Source organism: Mandrillus leucophaeus, unplaced genomic scaffold, assembly GCF_000951045.1.
Source record: "Mandrillus leucophaeus isolate KB7577 unplaced genomic scaffold, Mleu.le_1.0 Scaffold750, whole genome shotgun sequence".
Taxonomy (NCBI): Eukaryota; Metazoa; Chordata; class Mammalia; order Primates; family Cercopithecidae; genus Mandrillus; species Mandrillus leucophaeus.
In genome coordinates, this window is record NW_012108142.1 from 1,316,816 (window position 1) to 1,337,440 (window position 20,625).

The 20,625-nt window shown below is 36.7% G+C and overlaps 2 protein-coding genes across 2 annotated transcripts in view; one reads left to right on the forward strand and one right to left on the reverse strand.

The window, feature by feature from the left end:
• Positions 1–1,996: 1,996 nt before the first annotated feature.
• On the reverse strand, positions 1,997–17,845 carry ABHD13 (abhydrolase domain containing 13). The gene is made up of 2 exons (XM_011966247.1): positions 17,565–17,845; positions 1,997–7,035 (listed from the first exon to the last, which is right to left on the reverse strand). Exon 2 carries the CDS (start codon positions 7,013–7,015, stop codon positions 6,002–6,004), a length of 1,014 nt encoding a protein of 337 aa, XP_011821637.1. The 5' UTR covers positions 7,016–7,035; positions 17,565–17,845; the 3' UTR covers positions 1,997–6,001.
• A 12-nt stretch (positions 17,846–17,857) lies between these two features.
• LIG4 (ligase IV, DNA, ATP-dependent) overlaps positions 17,858–20,625 on the forward strand; it is a 10,865-nt gene continuing 8,097 nt past the window's right edge. Inside the window, exon 1 of the mRNA XM_011966249.1 lies at positions 17,858–18,063. The gene's annotated coding sequence lies outside the window, so the exon portion shown is untranslated. The remainder of the gene's footprint in view (positions 18,064–20,625) is intronic.

Consider the following 20,625-nt stretch of genomic DNA (forward strand, 5'->3'; position numbering starts at 1 on the left):
TGTTTTTCTTCTTAAAGATGGAAAAGTTTGGACAAACTTTATAATCAGTGTGCACATTCTATACAGAAAATGTATTTAGTACTACAACATGCTCAGCACTGTGCCAGGTGCTATGTAAGATAGGAATCACATGACACTCCTGTCAGATCAAAAGACAATATATTATAAAGAAATGAATTGAATATAATCAAGTATCAAAATACAAAATGCTTTGAGTGCAATGGGTGTTCAGAAAAAGAAAAAAAAAAAAAACTACTGGTAGAGCTACCATAAATTCGGTCAGGGACTCAGGGACCTAGAGAGGTGGGAGGGAGGTACTGGATCTAGACGTTAAAGCACCAGATATAAATAAATGAACAGAAGAGGAGTAAGTTTGATTCAAGAAAGAGAAAGAACAGATACCTTTTACAAGGTTTAGTTTGTAAAGGACCCTACAGAATGAAAGCTCTGACTTTGATCTACTGAGAAATGCAGCCACTGAAAACCACTGGCTAGGGAATGATAAGAGAGTTTTTCTGATAAGTTAGAAAGAATAGGGCAATGATCCAGTTCATATTCAGTTATTAAGAATAAATGACAAAAAGGAGTCAGAACAATACTTGGAACACAAAAAGCACCCAATAAAAATGTTGACTACTGTGAAATAATTTGAGGGACTGGTATGGTAGTAGTGGAAATGTTGGGAAAATAAATCTTATTGGAAAAACAGCAAGATGTGTTTCAAAATATCAGGAATAAAAAGACAACTCCAAGATTTTTTGAGAGGATAACTCTTACGAGACTAACATCTAGATTTTCCTACAGAAACACACATTTAATGACTTTGAAAACATGTACGTTACTGTATAATACTTATTTCAATTCACAGTCAATTCTTTTGGATTCCTGAATAACTGATCAACTTGTAACCCATTTCAACATTTCTAATCTATTCCAACATCAACAAAATTTTCAAATTGTTTGAGTAAATTACCAAATGAATAGCTGTCCTCGATTTAGAATCAGAGACCTGGATTGACATCTTGGTTCACTCTAGGTAACCTTGCGCATGTTACTGAACCACTCTGAGTCTATTTCTTATAAAATGGGACTACAAATCACGCTAAGGTTTGTTGTGAAGATTCAATTAACACATTCAACACCTGGGCCTTATATTTGAAGATGCTCAAAAAATTTCTTTACTTTCCTCTCCCCTTAGTGAGATAGGAGCTATAGTCTCTAGCCAGATCTAATTGTTCATGCTTTTTAGTTATGTAATGGAATGTAAGGAAAGAGTTGGAGAGTGAAATGGCAATGTGAAAAAACTTATCTTGTGAAATTAAGAAATAGTAATCTAAAAACGACTTCACCCTGGGATTCAAGTTGGTGATCTTTCAGCATAGTACATGAGAGACCCTAGCTCCCACCAGATCTACCCATACAAGGATGGGCTCCAATATGTGAATTCTTCATCTTCCCTTTCAGGGGACCATTTAAGATTCATCATACACATCCTATTATCCAACTCATTCTGATATATTCAAGCGTGCACATTTCTTGTTAGGAAAAGCAAGGTATAGGCCCCTAAAGGCTGAGTTAGTATCAGGCCATTTTTTGATCATTAAAAACCATTAACTAAAATACAAACAAGAGGGGAAAAAAAGCAGAATTTTTTAAAAAGCATTTTATGAAATCTGAAGGTAACATAATAATTACGAAGTTAAAATGTATTCATTCCTAGATTCAATTAACTAAAGAAATGCATTAGGGATTAGTCATTCACCAGTGGTTCATGTATAGTTTTAATATGAGCCTAAATTAAATGTAGGAGGATAATACTCTCTGGGGAATGAAATATAAATCTAACTTCTATTTTTTATCCACACCATTACTAGAATGAAATTCATTAATTTCAGTACAAATTAAGGAATTTTACATAACCATTGAGAAAACTTTAATGTCCTACCATAAAATTCTAGATTAACAATTTTTAAAAAAAGACTGAATACAAACTATCTGAAGACATTAATCAAATGTTTAATGTACCAATTTATTGCATATGTCAGTACAGAAAAATAAAGTATATTTTTAAAGAAATTTATTGTAAAAAACAAATGTAAATGTTTGCTTGCCATGGTTAGCACACAATGTACTATGACATTCAAATTTGAGTTATAAAATTTTATTACTTCAAATAAAATATGGCAAATAACAAAAATGATTTACATTATGAAATGGGATTAACTTATTTTATACTGAACATACTTGAATATGTTAAAAACAACTTGAATTTTCCATATACGCTGTACTGACAGAAATCATTATAAATTATGGTAAACACACACTCACCTGTTACATATGTATATACGGCACTTTTTGTAAAAAAGTGTCTCATACATAGTCCTGTGTTTAAACTACATTTTAAGATACAAAATATAAATGGAGGTATATTTGCGCCATTTGGCAAAAATGTGTAGACTAGTATTAAGATGACTGCATTTGTCTTGCCATACAAATGAATATATTATTTCCAATTTGCTAAAACGATGTGTGTGTGTATATATATAGTATTAAGAATAAACAGAAGTACATTTCATTTTCTACCCTATCAATTTAAAAAATAAATGTCTGTGCTCTGTCATTTCCATCTTTACCTGAGTAATATGAAAATACATAAATTTAAGTGGATAATCCAAAAGGGTTACTTATGACTAATTTTTCCTCTCACAGTTTTTAAAAATATATATAATTATCAAACATAATAGGAAAAAGGGAAAGGAGAAGAATCAGTGGAAGATTTCAGTATCTCAATCGTGACTTTAAAAGTGACTTCTGTGACATTCTTTTTACAGTTTACCTTACCTATCCCTATCCTCAAGGAGAAAAGGGTCTCCTAAATCTAAACTGCTCTTAAGCTATCTGAGCTTGAAAGATAATTTACAAAAAATGAAATACGGCCTTCACTCTTTAATTCCCCCAAACCTATTACCACCAAGCCGAATCTTACAAATGTAAGAAATATGTAAGCATCAGATGGTATGAATTCTCAACAGATATTATAGCATAATTACTCCAGTGACATATTACCAAAACTGGAATCTATGTAATTATCAAGTGTCTACAGGTAATCATACATTTCAGCAGCCCTGTAGCAAAATTCAGAACACCATTTTTATGAAAATATCAATTTTAACAGTCAAAAACATTGCAGTAACAGGGTAGTTGCAATGTCAAGTGCCACAGCCACTTTTTGTTAGAAATGCTTTGTGTCCAAATGTTTTGCACTATTTCCTTTCACCAATCTCATTATTTTCCCTATCTAAATGTAAAAATTGTGTCACACTTTTCTTTCTAGTTGTTTCTATCCCACTAGTATTCTATTACGTGTCACAAATTATTTTTTCTCTTATTTTGCAGAATTCTTTTTAGGGTCCTTTTTAATATTTTTTTCACCAGTTTTTTCCCCCCAATCATTCCCTTTAAAATAATGGATGTGAGATTTTATTCTAAATGAGCTGTATCTTGCCATATTTAAGATCACTCTAGGATCCCCAAATTTATAGTAACTTAATAACTTAGAGTTCTTTTGTAAACTCCTATAGCTGCTCTTGCATAAATAAGTCAGAAGTTAATACACAAGATAGGTACATATACTTCCATTCACTAAGCTATGGGTCCAAAGTGAAGGAGTGACTCCTGAAGAAGTCTCATTTTACCAGGACCAATTGCTTTGGCTACAAAACTAGAAATATTTTCAAAAATGATGCCATGGGCTTCATGGACCCTGATACTAAGTTTGTTTTCCACCTCTTACTCATCTAAGGAAACAGTCTCAAATACAGATGCTAGTGAAGAAAGATGTGGTACAGCCCCAGGCACAGCCTCTGCCCTTAGCTGCAGAAAGAAAGGCTCCTTAACCCTACGAAGAGAATGAAGGTAGGGGACGGCAAACAAGTACTCTACAATTTTTGAAGTCCTGGCTTAAAATTTAAAAAGATAGTTTATAAACCTGGAATATCAAAAAGAAAAAGCAGCATAAAAGCAAAATACTGATGAAGAAACAGCTTTTATACTTCATCAGCATATTTAGAACTAAAGCTGATAAATTTCTCCATAGTGTAATGACTGATTACATAAAAACATAAGGTGTTTTTTTGTAAACTTTAAAGAATGATACAAATATAAGGTATGCCATGTAAGCTCGTGTCTAAATATACATTTTGTTGTATTTTCTTTTTAATACATTTATATTTAGAATAGTCATTCTACATAGCAAGGACTGACAAGAAAAGTAGCCTTTAATTGTGGTGAATTTATACATACAAAATATGCCTTCCATGATATGCATTACCAACTTGTTTTAAAAAGCAAGACTTTTTACAATTAATAATTTATAGAAAAACATTATTCTTAGAAATCATACTTGCTATAATTTATTTTTTCTAAACACTGGCATAAAGTGAGTAAGAATGCTATTTGGCAAAAGTATTTCTAGCCCTATCTCCATTGAAAGTTTTAAACTGAGGTCAACATTATTGACCCATTATTTCTCTGTTCTAGTTGCTTGCAGAAAGCCACTAAATACAGCTAAAATATTCAAAATATTATATGTTAAAGCTGACATAATATTACACAAAGCTCAATTACATCTAATTTTTGAGGACTGCATGAAATAACTTGGCACAATTATGACTCAGAGCGTGTATTTTTATTAAGGTATATCCTGCAAGTTTTAAGGGACTTTTTTCTAAGATTTTCTTACTTTTCTATGCATCTAAATCCTACTTCCCACCTATAGCTATTTAATAGGTTTTGTGTCAAAAAGCTCCAGAATTCCTTCATTCCCACACTCCTACATGTAAAACTTTTAAAATAAATAAATAAGACTTCCTAAAACTGTCTTTTGATTGTAGGAGTTCTATTTCACAGCAACTGGAACATTAAACCAAGAACATTGTTTTTTATTGTTGTTGTTGTTGGATTGTGTAACTTTTATTTTCAAGAAGTTCAATAAATGATATCTTGCCTTTGATAGGATAGATATAACTAGGTACTGGGACTTAAAATCAAATGTGAGAATTTTTTAAAAGTAGTATGTACAATCCTGTAAAGATAAAAGACTTCCTCATTTAATTCTAACTAGTGCTAATCTTCATTATGACTGCTATGAGTGGTTCAGCTGAAGACTTACAAAATCGATAGAAGCTAAAATTCTCTTTGCCACCAAAGTTACAAATGTTAAAAAGTTGAAATATGCACATCAAAGCTGCAGTAAAATTCTAAATTTCTATTTCTACATGCCATGATCCAGACTGTACCTAACAAAAACACGGTACATTTATATTGGAAAACAGGGTCCCATTTATTTGTAAGAAAAAGCTGGATCTCAGCATTCACCAGAGCAAAATTCAATGGCGACCTGCACACAGGTCTCAATTTCACTTCTTGCCAAAAACAAAATAGAGTTTACATAAAAATAGATATAACCCAGATAACCATATACATCAGTATATGACCAGTGCTATTTACATGTAAAATGCTGCATTGCATAATTCAAGGAATAAAATACCATCATGCATTTCATTTAACTTTTAAGGTGAAAAATGCAGTTACAGAACTAAGTTTGCTTACCATGATTGTCCCAATATTTACTTAAGAAATAATACCCAAAGGTTTCTTGTTTACATATCTCTTTCCACATCTAGCTATTCATCTGTGTAACAGATTACACCACTTTAGCAACAAGAAACTTTTGAACTATATCTAATATACTGACATATTAAACTAAAGATATGAATACATAACCACATTGAAAGTTTTGATGAAAATGTATGAAATAATCCCAAGAATTATAGTTTTTCAAATGTAAAAAACTATTTGGAATATCATAAAGGAGCAGTGAAGTCCTTTCAAAGTTTAATGTCACTCTTCAGACAGTACAGACGTAACACACTTCTAAAAGGAACATTCTTTATCATTCTGCACAAATCAAAATACAATGCAATAATCAAAAAGGGAAACATTATATAATTGTTACATTTGATGAAGTTTTTGCCATTTCTTCAGGAGAATGGCTCTTTACGACTTCTTTGATGAACTGTTCCAGTGCAGTGAAATAGCCTTGGCACTGCCATGTATCATTGTGAGTCCCATCTGGAAAAATGGCTAATCTCTTAGTCCGAGATGGGGAGAGTTCATAAAGTTGTTTCATCATTACTGGAGGAATTAATTGATCTGAGAGTCCAGAGATGAAAAGAGAAGGCATTCTACACTGAGAGATTTTTCTGTAGGACAAAAATTTATTTTTGTAGCACCATAAAGGAAGGTAACGCATTGGAAAGAATGAAAATAAAGTGCTGGCCATATGTGGTATGCTTAAAAATGTGTTCTCCACCATAATGGCTGAAATCCTATGTGAATTTTCAGAAGCCAAATGAATAGCCACTGCTCCACCCAAGGAACGACCAAAAAGAAAAATTTTTGTTTTATCAAGGTCAGGTCTAGTCATCACATAGTCTAACACAGCTTCAGAATCTAAGTAGAGTCCTTCTTCACTTGCTTCTCCTTCACTTTTTCCATATCCTCGATAATCAACCAGCAAAAGGTTAACTTTGAGGTTAACCAACATAAGTAATGCATTTGGCAACCTGTGACCTATGTTGCCTGCATTCCCATGAAAATAAATTATAGTTGGGGAATAGGGTGAATTGTCTCCAGTGTATCGTATCAAAATAAGATTCAGACGTATTCCATCTTTGGTTCTGATGAAAATATTTTCATGTGGAATGCCAGTGGGCATGGGAACATAAAGACGTGAAGAGGATGGCTGTTCTGGAAAATAAAGCAATACATCCTGGAATTTATACAGAATACCTGCGATTGATATGAATATTAACAAAAGTAAGATAATGCCTCCATACAGATGAAAAGTCACTATTAAAGGTAAAAGAGAAATACGGCAGAGAGCCCAAGACCATGAAGCCAAGGCTATTAGCCATCTTTCAACAAAGTTCCACAGCATCCAGGACTTTTCCATTGTAGCTCTCTGTAAGTATCCTAGAGAGAGAGAGGGAGAATATTAATAATTCAACATGTATCTATTATTTTTTAAAAATCAATAATATAATAAACTATGGTACTAGGCCACATGTAATTGTTAAATATGGTAATGGGTATAGTCCATCCACAAAAGTAGCTGCTGTAATTTCCCTTGTCCTTTCTGTTCTCATATGTTTTACCATATCCCTCCACTGTCCTATTTATGAAACACTAGTATTCTTCAAATTAATTTATTTTTAAAAAGTGCTTATTTACGGCCAGCTACCTTCATTTATATGTTTTCACTGATTTGACCCCCAAAAAAGTTGATGCAATAGTGTCATTTTTTTTTTTTTTTTTAATGAGAAAACAAGCTCAGGGGCATAAGTAGACTGGCCATCATCTGGCTCTCAATGTAGATGAGCTAGGAGGCAAACAAGTGGTACATTCACTGTTAGGTTACGTATGTCCAGGGCAAATTGAACTGAAGAGGCAGTTCAGAAATTCTAACATAGCAAGACCAATCTAATATACTTTGTCAATTTTTTTCATATACTGTAGCAAAAACTAAAGAAACTAGGATAAGGCGTTGGGCAAAACAAAACAAAATTTAAAAAAACAACTAGGGAAAGAAAGAATAAAAGTATCCCCCCTTTACCTCGAAGTTTTAATACTAAACTTAAATAATTTACTTAAACACTAGATTCTAATATTGTATTATTTTTAAGAAAATGATTAATGATTTATCTTTCATATCTAATTAAAAATAAATATCATATTCCTAGTGTCATGAGATTGGCAGTATCTTTTATATACTCTTTTTGAAGTTTCACATCCTGGGGTCAATAGATTGCTAAAATGTATTGATAAGGCAATAAATATATGAGGGTTCAGTGTGAAACAAATACACAGAAATCCTCTGAGAACCAGAGATAAATAAAGTAAAATGACTCATTGGAGAACAATTTTTAAAAAGATTACTAAAATATTTAACTGATATAAAGAAAGTAAAGAAAAAGTATTAAAATAGAATTTTTGTTTTCAAAAGGTTTATACATGTTGTCTTAAAAAGGCAAAAGAATTGAGGTATGTTACAAATTTTCTTATATACTATTCATTTACTTATGCTTATTTACTCAATTTTTTAAAATACATTTCCTTCTTTCCCACTAACTGAACTGCTATAAAGAAGTTATAGACTGATTATACAAATAATGAGTTGGATGATTTAACAAATTTGATTTTTTACTATTATTTCACTAAACATGGACTTTTACATTTGAATTATTATTCAAATGAACTGAACCTTTTTGAACATAAACCATTTTTCTCTGATTTCCAAGAAATCAACACTGCCACCCAGTGGTAGCAAGTTTTATTACAGTATCATATCCTCCCTGAATAACTACTTATCACCTATCTCCAGTCTCAACTGCCTTTTCAGTAGAATGAGAGTTTTTTAAATGCTTACCTATAAGGCTGGTCATTAGTATCAAGTAAGATTAACAATAAGATCATTCATAAATGTTATAGACACGTTAACTGTATTTGCTTTTGTGACTACTATTTCTGGCTCTACTTTCTTAATGTGTTCTGCTCAAATTAGTTCTTACTTAAAAAATTATTATAAAACCAGATAAAACAGCTCCAAATATATGAATAAAGCATAATTTAAAATGTGAATTTTACATTTACATTTGTATCAATCTACATAAATTTTCAACTTATGAACTTTGAAAAGTTATTTGCGTTTTAGTAGCCTTTAACATCTAATTTTAGCAAACAATACTGAATTAAAATTTATAATGCTAGGAAGTGTATTTCTCTTTTTTCACTATTGTATCTCTAATGTCTAGTACAGCACTTTACATATACTTATGACTAAAACATTTTTAAATAATCTAATTACATATACAAATTATTAAATTTATTTTAAAAAATAAAAGTATTCTTAGCAGTGGGCATATATGTTTAAAACAACATCAGAAAAAGGGGCATATTTGTTTGGGTCTTTTACTGGCTAGGAATAATAAGGGATAAACTTACAGTTTGCCACAAAACATTCCTGAAAAGTCACATTAACTAAACTGTTTTGTGATAAACAATCATAATCTTACAATGAGTTCTTGGACTACAGAAGTCAGAATAAAAGTCAATTCATCTTGAGTAATATCAAATGGAAGTCATTGTTAAGAACAGGTTAATAAAAATTGCTCTGGGGTGGTGGAGTGCGTGGGTATTGGTGTGTTTTCTCTTTAAGATATTCTTACATTGGTGGTTTAGAGTAAGAACTCCACTCACAGATTGCCTTATTTTTACCTAACCCCGCTTGCTAATAATCTCTGTTCCCTAGTCTGTATGATATTTCCATCTCAAAGATGATCTTAAAGGAATCAGGACAAGTGAACAATATCAGGAAGGATTTTTAATTTACTGAATTTGCTGAAAAGTATCAGCAAAGCACAATTACCATGCACCATCTGCTGAGATGTAAAAACAACTTCATACCCAGATGTTATGACAGTCACTAAAACCAAACACTGCCTCTAATAATTAAAGTCGACTGCATGGATCCTACAGCCAGCATTATGTTTTCTATTTATTTTGTCAATAAATTAGTGTGAGTAAAGGGTTAACAAAACCTTTCTCCCTCTTCATATAAAAAATGACCTCTCCTTAACCTTCCTGCACTGTTTCCCTGGAAACCTGATAAAGGTGGGATATCAGTTGTGTTTCTAAGCAACAGTGTAGTAAAAATGGCTCCTACTGATGAGCTACATCTGGATTGAGAGGACAGTGAGCAGGGCTAAACATGCCCAGTGGGAAGTATAAACAGGGGCTTTTCTGAATCGAATATGACTTGTAATTGGCTTGTCATTTGCTTAGTCCTGGATGCTATACTCATATGCTGTTACAAAAAGACACTGTTTCCTGTGGAGCATGAAGCAGCTAAGCCGGGGTGGCGCTCACTCCCACCCTTGTGTCATTTTCCACTAGACCTGAGCTATCATCTGGGAACAATATACCTAACACTGACATGTTGGGTTTTCAAAAAAGCAGAGAGGCTGATGCACAGTACGGTTCACTACGGTCTACTGGGTCTTGTGAGCATCAATGTCCAGCTGACCCCAAGACCACTGCTACTAGTCATGAAGAATGAGTGAGGTAATCAAGTATGTCCTATGTGGTAAAACACTTATAAAATGTGTCTTCAGAAGAGACGTATTATTTGTCAGGTTCTTCTGCATGTGAAATCCATTTGCTGAGATCTTAGCATCATAAAAATCAGAAAAAAGGATGCATTTAATACACTCAAACTTATATCAATTAGAACGGCTGCTGAGTGGGAGAGCCCATCAGATCTGTTCTACGTAGAATACAGAAATGTAGATAATCAATAACTTCTCATCTTCTAGTCTTCTTTTACATCATTATTGTATGTATTTTTAACCTTGTGTCTACATCTTAAATGAATACATGACAGTCCCATTACTCAATTTTCTGTTTGCTGTGTTATCAGATCTGGTATTACATGTCAAACATTTCTAAAACCCACCAACCTGTGGTTTTAATCACCCCCAGTAACTCCTTAACCATTTACTATCTGAGAACTTGCTGAGTTCTCATAATGATCTCTCATAAAATGCAAACTTCACTTTAAAATAAATCTAGTGGATTTTTCTCAATCCACACTGCAACACCAGACCCCCAAAGTGTCATCTGCTGTTGGCTTCTCCTCTATACCCAAATTGCTGTTTCTCTCTGCCCTATACCCCGAAAAGCAGACATTTTCCAAGGTCTTCTCCACTCTTTTATGTTATTATGTTCTTTTCCTCACTGATTTCATTCCTTTTCATGGCTCCAATTATCACACCTGTGTATGAATTATTCCCAATCTACAAGTCTACTCTTCATCTACAATCTTAATTTACCTGTTCCTCACGTACCTGATGCTTCACTGATATTTCAAACTTATCCAAAACTAAACGTATCCTGCTCCCTTCCCAACGTTTTGCAGGCTTTATGCTAATTATGCACACAAAAAAGCATGATGTGTAAACAAATGTATTTTTAAAAAACCCAGGATATGTAGCTAAGATTTAAGTGTTACAGTTTATTATAACCTGTACCAGTCTTGTATTTGAATGAAAAAAAAATCAACCTTAGAAATAACTTTTGTGCTTTCTAAATGAAGCGGTTTGAAGTGTCACATTGACATTAGTGAGTGTGTCTCAAAAACTAATCTACTGAAAGCATGACTAATCTTTATTATCATGTACGGTATAAATTAGATATGATTGTTTTCCTTTTAAAAGAATGGTTTTGTCGTATTAGTGACATCCTGCTATACTACATAAGTAGTTTGATCATCTGAGGCAGTTTAAGATATGGTGCTCATCTTGAGGATTTACGGTCCTAATTGGCTTGTTGTAGTCACCTCTAGTGCTCCCTACTTACTGTCTCTAAATTTAAGTCCATTATGGGTATATAATAAACAATTTGAGACTAAAAATAAGAGCAGTCTAGAACTGTAACGCTCTCACACCACCTTGCTGGCTAACAGTGTTAGCTGAATGGTAAGTCAGCTAATGGCATGAGTGATGGCCACGCTTATCTGATGTCTACTAATCATCTCCTGTGTTCATACAGGTACCTGGAGGATCACAAACAGTTCCATTTTTAAGGAAAATTATTTAATTTAAATAACTATTTTATAAACTGATGCTTAAAAAAAAGAGATCAATATCGAAGTCATGCCCACCATGAATGGAATGAGTCCTCAGAATATCACTGCAGGCTCCCAGGGAAGCTATGAAATCCAGCATGCACCACTGAAGCAGGCCTATAGTTGATTTCCCAGCCTCTTCCAGAAGAGATGGTCATCAGATTCCAATGCATCCTAGTATACTATACAGCCCTTGCTCTCAAGTAGCTTGTGATCTATTCAGTAATGTTCAAGCGACTCTTGTGCTACTCAGGAGACAGATATGGATATAGATAACTACATACATCTAACATAAGTTCATTTAATTATAGAGCAGACAAAGAAAAATCAAAGAAAAATGACAATTGTCCTTACAAACAGCAAAGGAAAATCAAAACCTTAGCTATATTTTTCCTTCACAACATAATTTTAGTAGTCTCTGGATTTCATCAAGGTTGATTACTTAGAGAAACCAAGTGAAACTTATGCAATGTTTTAAAAGCAGGACAAAGCATAACTCCAGAACTAAGAATCTCTTTTACTTTCCATCAAACAGCTGTCTGTGACACTTATTTTTATTCATTTAGCACAATTATTCACAGAAACTGCAAGTATTCAGCATAATCTAAATAAATACTTGGCAAGGATAGCACAGAGGAATTTAGAGCTGTTAAACTGGATGAACTTTGAGGGTTCTATTAAATCTGAGATCTTTCTATGCCAGTGGTTCTCAAAAGGTGGTCAGAAACCTGAGAGTCCCCAAGACCCTCTAATGGGGTCCACAAGATCAATATTATGCTCATAATAATACTAAAATGTCATTTACCTTTCTCACTGTTTGACGTGTGCACTACTGGTGCATAAGCAATGATGGGGAAAATTGCTGGTGACTTTACAAGAATCAAGGTAGTGGCCTCACATGTTGAAGTCACTGTATTCTTTACCACCATGAGCTCACAGTAAATGAGGGAATAATCCAGTTCACTTAAGAATGTCAAAGTAGTAGTAATAATTATTTTATCTCAACTAACAAGTACACATCTTTTGAACACATTGTGTGATAAACGGGTGACAAAATTGGAAGTGCACATAAAGCATTTTGTGCTATGTACTGAAATACATTTGAATTGTGAGCTGAACTAGCTGCTTTGTTCAGGTGACAACATTTTTATTTAAAAAGACAACTGACAAACTATGGCTGTTCAGACTTAGAGGTTTGGCAGATATTTATTAGAAAATGAATGAGGTTGCCAATAGCTCCGCGACACTTAAGAGACCTTTTTGCTGGCACTGTGGTAATCTATTAATATTAAATGTGTCACCATTTGGAAGAATCTGCATAACTCAATAAAACAATATATTCCAAATGACCAGTGAATGGTGTCACAAAATCAAGCAAACATGAGTAAAAAATTCACTACAAATCAATAGATTTTGATGTAACAAGGGACAAAAATTTCTCTGATGTAGGTTTCAGATGGCATGACGTAACTGACCTCTAAGGAAGTGCCTCCTGTTGAGTGATGGAGTCAGTCACACCAAAGAGTATCCACAGTTCTCTATTACAATACTCTTCCCTTTACAACGACAAATTTGTGTGAGCCTCACTTCCTTCATGTTTCACTTAAAGAGCCCAATAATCCGCCTGCCTTCTATGAGGCAGAAATTAAATTACAAAAATATAATCCCACACCTCTACTTTTTGTAATTAAAATTGTTTTATATAAAATTTTATTTATGTGAGTATGTAATGAACTTACTACTGCTATTTTTAAATGAATTAAAACTTCCAGTTTTAATGTATACACTTTATAAATTTCCAGGTTTAATTTCTAACACAATAAATATCTATATAATCCACATACATACAAAAAAAAAATCTTTGGGATTTTTACATTTCTAAAATGTAAAGGGGTCTGAGACCAAAAAGCTTGAGAACCATTGTTCCACACTATTTAACCATATAACTTTATTGCCCTATGCCCCAAGACTTGCCTTCTTCAAATTAAGAAAGATATATTACATTTATCTAAACCCTTTCTGCATTATAACATACGTAAATATATTTAAGGTTTTTACCCAGTAATATTTTCTCCAAAAATTAAAAGTAAATAAGAACTTAAATATATCAAGAACTGAATTCAAAAGTATAGTAATACATTTTAATTATTGCCGTAAGGTTAGTAGGAGAGTAAACTAGACAAAATCTACTATATCATAGATAACATTTTACAATAAAAATTATATTTTAATGAAGGTCAGAACTGCTCTACAAATTAAATTCTAGTTATTTTAATTACTTTTAATTAAAAAGTGTACATTGGGCCAGGCGTGTGGCTCATGCGTGTAATCCTAGCGCTTTAGGAAGCCAAGGCAGGTGGACTGACTAAGCCCAGCAGTTTGAGACTAGTACAGGCAACATGGTAAAACACTGTCTTTACTAAAAATTACAAAAAATTAGCCAGGCATGGTGGCATGTGCCTGTAATCCCAGCTACTAGGGAGACTGAGGCACGAGAATCACTTGAACCCAGGAGTCGGGGTTGCAGCAAGCTGAGATCGTGCCACTACACTCCAACCTGGGTGACGCAGTGAGACTCCGTCTCAAAAAAAAAAAAAGTGTACATTGTATTGCATGTTGTATATCAAGTTACGGATTCTGCCACTAGCAAATGGTCTTTTAAAAATACAAAAAAGTGCATTACCCATAGGTGAATTACAACGAATTTCCCAAAAACAATTTGGCAAAAGGCTAAACAATTTCAAATACAATTAAAAAGTCCTAAGTCATAAATGTACTATTATTTCTTTAAAGGTCTTTCAGTCTATCCTAAATTGATAATTTTGGGAACAGCTTGTTTAAAAATAAAAACAGTTCATACATTAAAAAAAAAAAGATGCCTACAAGTGGAAAGAACAATGTGCAGGTTCAAGTGAAAACTGTAAAAAGTGGAAAGTGAGTTCATGTGTCAATGCCAACATCCACATCCCAGCAGAGAATGAGGACCCCACACCCCATGGTGCTCATTAATGACTCTGGGTGAATCACAGCTTCCAATCACATGTGAAGTAATGTGGAACTCAGATTCAGTATTGTTACATCAATCTCTCTCCTCTTCTGTTAAGCATTGGGAAGTTAAGAAACCATGCCAGCTGCACAGCTAAAATGGAAACACAAATAGCTGCTATCAAGGTGTTGGAGACACCACAGAATGAATTATCTATTTCCCTAATGGTTACCCACATGCCATCAATAATGAAAAAGTGTGTATTGATAGTCCTATGGGACAAATGAACAGTAACTGCCTATGGAGATGCTGGATAATATCTGGATAGTTCAGACAGCATTTTTAACTAGGATTTAAATCTGTATGAGCAAATAGCTCAAAAATTATACCAGGCAGCAACTTAGTAGCTTTTTCGTGCTTGGAAATCTTGGCAAATAGAGTCAACTCTGGCAGAAGTAAAATGAGAGATTATTGTTACTATGGAAGCCAACCACAATTTGTTCTGAGATTATAAATATCTGAAATGTTTAAAAAAAATCCACAAGCCTAAAACTGTAGTGATGTTAGACTGATAATGAAATTCACAAAGTTTCCAATTTATAAATGGGCAATGTTCTAAAACTTTACCTATCAACTAGATGGATGAAACTCAGAATATTTGTTTTGTATAAAACCAGTGTTATGCAACATTAAGTATGTGAAAGTAAGTACAACTAGAAGCCTTACTAGAAGTATCGAGATTCTCAGGCTAGCTCATCAATGCCTGTAGTCCATGTACTGGAAATACTACATCTTTGCAAGGGATTTCAGCAGAATGCACTGTTGTAGGAGTTAACACCGTGTGAAGTAGAAACATAAAATGTAATAATGGATTACAAAATCTGTCATTTGAGGAAAACTATCTTCATTAGAAGAACTGGAGTGTTTTTTAAGTCTACACACACACACAAAAAGGCTGTTTAAAGGTCTTAAGACTTTCCTGATGCAACTAAACAAGGATTAGAAAGATTTCAAAATCTGAGTAATACATTAAACAGAGAAACAGAAATAGATTCCCCTGAGATAAGTTATGAGGACAGATCATGGGAAAATGTTAGTCCAACAGCTTCCTGCACCTATCACTAAGTTATATTGCTAGCCCAAGGCAATTTGGTTAGTAAACCCTCTTATTCACATGTCAAGAGGCCTTTGATGTGCCCAAGAAGAGGGCAGTGTGCCAAGAGCTACCTGTAGGTACCTGGCTTGCTTTCATCATTCCAAGTTAACTATCAATTGGAGGCAGTGCAGTGTGGTGCAATGGAAAGGAGACAGTGTTTTGGGTCATGGTCTGTTAATAGATAGGTAGCTTTTGCCAACTCACTTAGCCTCTCTAAATATATATTTCCTCATATGTAAAAGGAGGATGAAAGATTAAATTGAAATACTGTTGAGATAAAATGTAACAGTGTGTTAAGTGCAGCTACTTCTATGAGACAAAATTTAAATTAAATATCTACTATAGCAGAGTATGTGAAAGTAAGGACAACTAGAAGTCCTATTAGTCCTGGATTAAATAATGGGTATGATTCCCTAGAGGCTACCGTATCCGAACACAGGAAGTAATCAGAGCAATGCACTCTTTTTCTGTTAAAACCAAACTCAGGTAGTAGATCCTCCAAAAAGCTTTCCTTGGACCCCTACTCCCTCCTGCCATCCATTCCATATTCTGTAGTTTGTGCAAACTTACGTGGCAGAAGTTACTATTATAGCGTAATTAACCTGCTTACACAGGCTGTGAGTTCCTTGATGACAGAGACCTCATCCTATCCAACTCTGCATTTTTAGTATGCAGCAGTGCCTGATGCATAGTGGGCCTCTATTAACAACTATTTAATTGAGCAGCTGATGTCTTAGGTAGGATATCATGGCATTAACACTAAATGGGCAATCACGAAATCTTACACAGTAAAATAAAATTTGATATTTTAGTCAAAGACGAGTGATTTCCCTAAGCATGCATACCAATAAGTATTGATTCACGAACCCTCTCCCGTCAAAAGAGATCAGTGAAAATCCAATACCAACACACAACGCCAATATACTCATCTCTCTCTATCCAGTTACTATCACATAGTAAACATAAATAAGAGTTGTTAAATGGGGATGGACTTTTTTTTGGTTTTGATACCTTGGGCAGTAACACTAGTAATTCATTTTACTGAAATGTTGACTAAAATCTACAGCAAAATTGACTTCGATTGCATGGGGTGCTTTTTTGATGTTTCCTGAATACCCCAGAACTTCCTGCCCTGATATTCACAGGTCTAAACCTGTTACTGGCGTGATTAGATCGGGACTCTCCCTTTCTCCAACCTAGTAGCTGGAATTATTCTATTTTACTTTTCATGTCTGTGGGGGAGACGAGGGTTGGATTTTAAAGATCGCAGGTTTGTACACATTACTGGAAATGCAATTGACACAGAACACTAAGATACGTTTTCGGTTCCAATTACAAAACGACACCCGGCGAGCCTCTGGCAATGCGCGCACCTTAGTCTCCAAAACAGGTATGTGGCTTCAGTTTGCTGCCCCTGGTGAGGGGTGAGCGGAGTAGGGGCGGCCGGCAGGGCTGCAGCCCGGACCGGCACGGCGCCCCGGGCTGGTCCTCCACAGCCCCCGGCGCTCGGCCCCCTCACGATCCCCCCGGGAAGCCGCACTGGCCCCGGGGCTCCCCCCACGGCCTCCCGGGAGGGTTTCGCGCCTGACTTGAGGAGCCGGCGGCTCCCCACGACCCTCCTAGAAGGCGCGGACCGGCGCTCGGGCCCCGCGGGCTCGGGGTCCCCAAGCCGCACTTACTCAGACTCGCGGACAGGCTGCGCAGTCGGCCGCGGGCACGAAACCGGGCGCCGCGCAGCAGCGTACCCCCGCGTCGCTTCCGTCGCTCCTCATCATCCTCCTCCAGCCCAGGGGCCGCTGCCGTCGCCACGGTCTAGCCCGGAGCTCCTGCGGTGCGCTGTGGCCCCACTTCCGGCCCCCGCTCGGGTGTCGCCGGCAAATGCCCCCGCCGGCTCCCACATAACCTGTTCTCCGTCTCCGCTCCCGGAGTGGGAACCCTGCCCGCTCTCCCGAGCATGCGCAGAAGCCGCTGCCCGGGGAGCCCCCGCGACGGTGGCCCGGACGGAAAAGATACCTCGGCGGCGTGGGCCCGGCTCCCTGTTCCACGACCTGGGGATCTTAGCCTTCAACCCTCCTCCGAGCACCAGGAGTCCCTCCAGTTACGTACCCCAGGCCTCCGCGGTGAAGAGGTGCCTGACCCGATGAGCTCGGGAGTCCACCATCGCTCTGCAAACCGCAGGTTTGCGGAGGAATTTGTTCTGCCTAATAGGGTTGTTAAGGGTGTCGCAATGAGGTCCAGGATTTAAAGCGCTTCTGTTTTTCTCCTTTTACCCCTACCAGAGTGGACTGTCAAGGGCGAATGCAGGTTTTGTGAGGCCTGAAACTTGTGCCGTTTGGAGAGCCCTTTTAAAGAAAAATAATGTAAAATCATCTTATTTTTGCAAATTTTACTGAGGTACACGACCATGGGAACACTTCGTTAGGGCCCCTGTCAAGGCCTTGGAAGTGTTCACCACAAAAATGGGCCCTTGAAACTTCGGCTTCATTAGCTTCACTGTCAACCCCCCTGTGCACTGAAGTGTACACACTTGTTTGTTTACAGATGTGTGCCTCCCCCTCCCTTGGGCTTTCCTTATTCTGTGTCCCCTATTTTGTATATACAGAGGATATTTCATAAATTTGTGGGTTTCTTTTTTTTCCCCCTTTTGAGACAGAGCCTCGCTCTTGTCGCCCAGGCTGGAGTGCAGTGGTGTGAGCTCGGCTCACGGCAACCTCCGCCTCCCAGGTTCAAGCGATTCTCTCGCCTCAGCCCCTCAAGTAGCTGGGATTACAGGAGCCCGCCACCACGCCCGGCTAATTTTTGTTTTTGTTTTGTTATTGTTGTTTTGAGACGGAGTTTCGCTCTTGTTGCCCAGGCTGGAGTGCAATGGCAAGATCTCGGCTCACCGCAACCTCCGCCTCCCGAGTTCAAGCGATTCTCCTGCCTCAGCCTCTAAGTAGCTGGGATGATAGGCACGTGCACCACGCCTGGCTAATTTTGTATTTTTCTTTAGTAGAGACGGGTTCACCATGTTGGCCAGGCTGATCTGGAACTCCCGACCTCAGGTGATCCGCCCACCTCGGCCTCCCAAAGTGCTGGGATTACAGGCGTGAGCCACCGCGCCCGGCCTAATATTGTGTTTTTAGTAGAGACGGGGGTTCACCATGTTGGCCAGGCTAGTGTCGAACTCCTGACCTCAAGTGATCCGCTCACCTCAGCCTCTTAAAGTGCTGGGATTACAGGTATGAGCCACCGACCAGGCCTGTGGTGGTGTTTTTGTTGAACATATGTGTCTTGCTACCAGATCGAGAGCTCCAGGTCAAAGCTGGGTTCTTGATTCATAGCTTCCTAATGTCAATTACCGAGTAAGTGCCAAGCACTAAAGTACACCATCTACATAAGTAAATTAATAATCATGGCAACTCTAGAAGATAGTGAAAAAAAACCCTTGAATGTCTTTGAACCAAGCAACTAAAATAACATGATAAAATGGAGACTGGGCTTTAAATCAATTTGGAGTTTGCCTGGTTTCGTAATTCATGGTTCCTCTCATGTAACTAATACAGAGTCCAGCTTCTGACATTGTAGGAACTCAGTAGAGGTTGAACAAGGTACAGATGTACACGAATAGGTACCCTCTCATAAGATGGGCAAATGGAGGCTCCTCTACCTTAACACTGTTCATTTTTTCCTCCAAAATAAATTGATAACTAAATTGAAGAGTAGATACCAAACAGTATCATGAGACTTTACAACATCACAGATGAGTTTAGATATTCAGGCTACTTAGGTCAATTAGACATACAAAGTAAATAACTGAATGTTCTTGGGCTAGATGGAACCCTAAGTTCTAGCTCCACCACAAACTAGCACTGAATGAAATGTGTCAGTTTTGAAAAACGAGGTTTTTATACATTACACCACCTCTAAGGCACTTAACAGCTCTAATATGTTTTATCAGGGCCCATTGCAGCAAAATTTGTTTTATCGTAAAGCAGTATTTTATGCTAAAATAAAATAGTTCTAAAAGTTGTTCCCACCGCTCTTTATGAATAACTTCTCACTTCTCCATGGCGAAAGAGGACGGCCCACAGCCAAAATTCGGTGGAAACCAACAGCTCCTGGAACATAAAAACTGGGATTATTTTTAATCTCTCCACCCTGAATATCTAGCACCATTACTATATAATAATAGGTGCTCAATAAAGGTTTGTAAATAACTTTATTTTTAATCCTTAAACAGATACTAGAAGAGTCCATAGTTAATTTCTGGTCATGCAACTGTTTAATTCTGTATTGTAAATTATGTATTGTTATGTATTATTGCTCTATTAAGAGAACTCAGACCACAGTAGCAAACATCATGAAAAAAAAAAACAGCTCCATATAGTTTGCAAAAGCCTATTTTTTTAAAGTTTAAATGAAACAACCGACTTTTTGAGGTGGGATGCCCTGTTCTCTCTTGGGAGCTTTCACAATCAGGGAAATAGTATAGTTACCACTGTTTTACGTACAGAGAACAAGAATTAGAGGCTATCACTAAGCCAGGGCACAAAGTGATCTTAGGTCTCCCTCAAGACAATATCCACTGGCGTGCGGATCAACTGCTTGCAAAGAGCATCTGCTGCTGAGGTCAATAGGAGCCGTGTGTACTCAAGACCCTAACCAGGATGCTCCAGGTCCCGCCTCCCCTGCCCCGTGGGGCTGCCGGCCCTCCCACCTCCCATCGCGAGCCTGGCTGCGCCGGCGTCCTAGAGCCCA

Coding starts and splice junctions, on each gene's coding strand:
- ABHD13 (XM_011966247.1), bottom strand. CDS start 7,015: ATGGAAAAGTCCTGGATGCTGTGGAACTTTGTTGAAAGATGGCTAATA.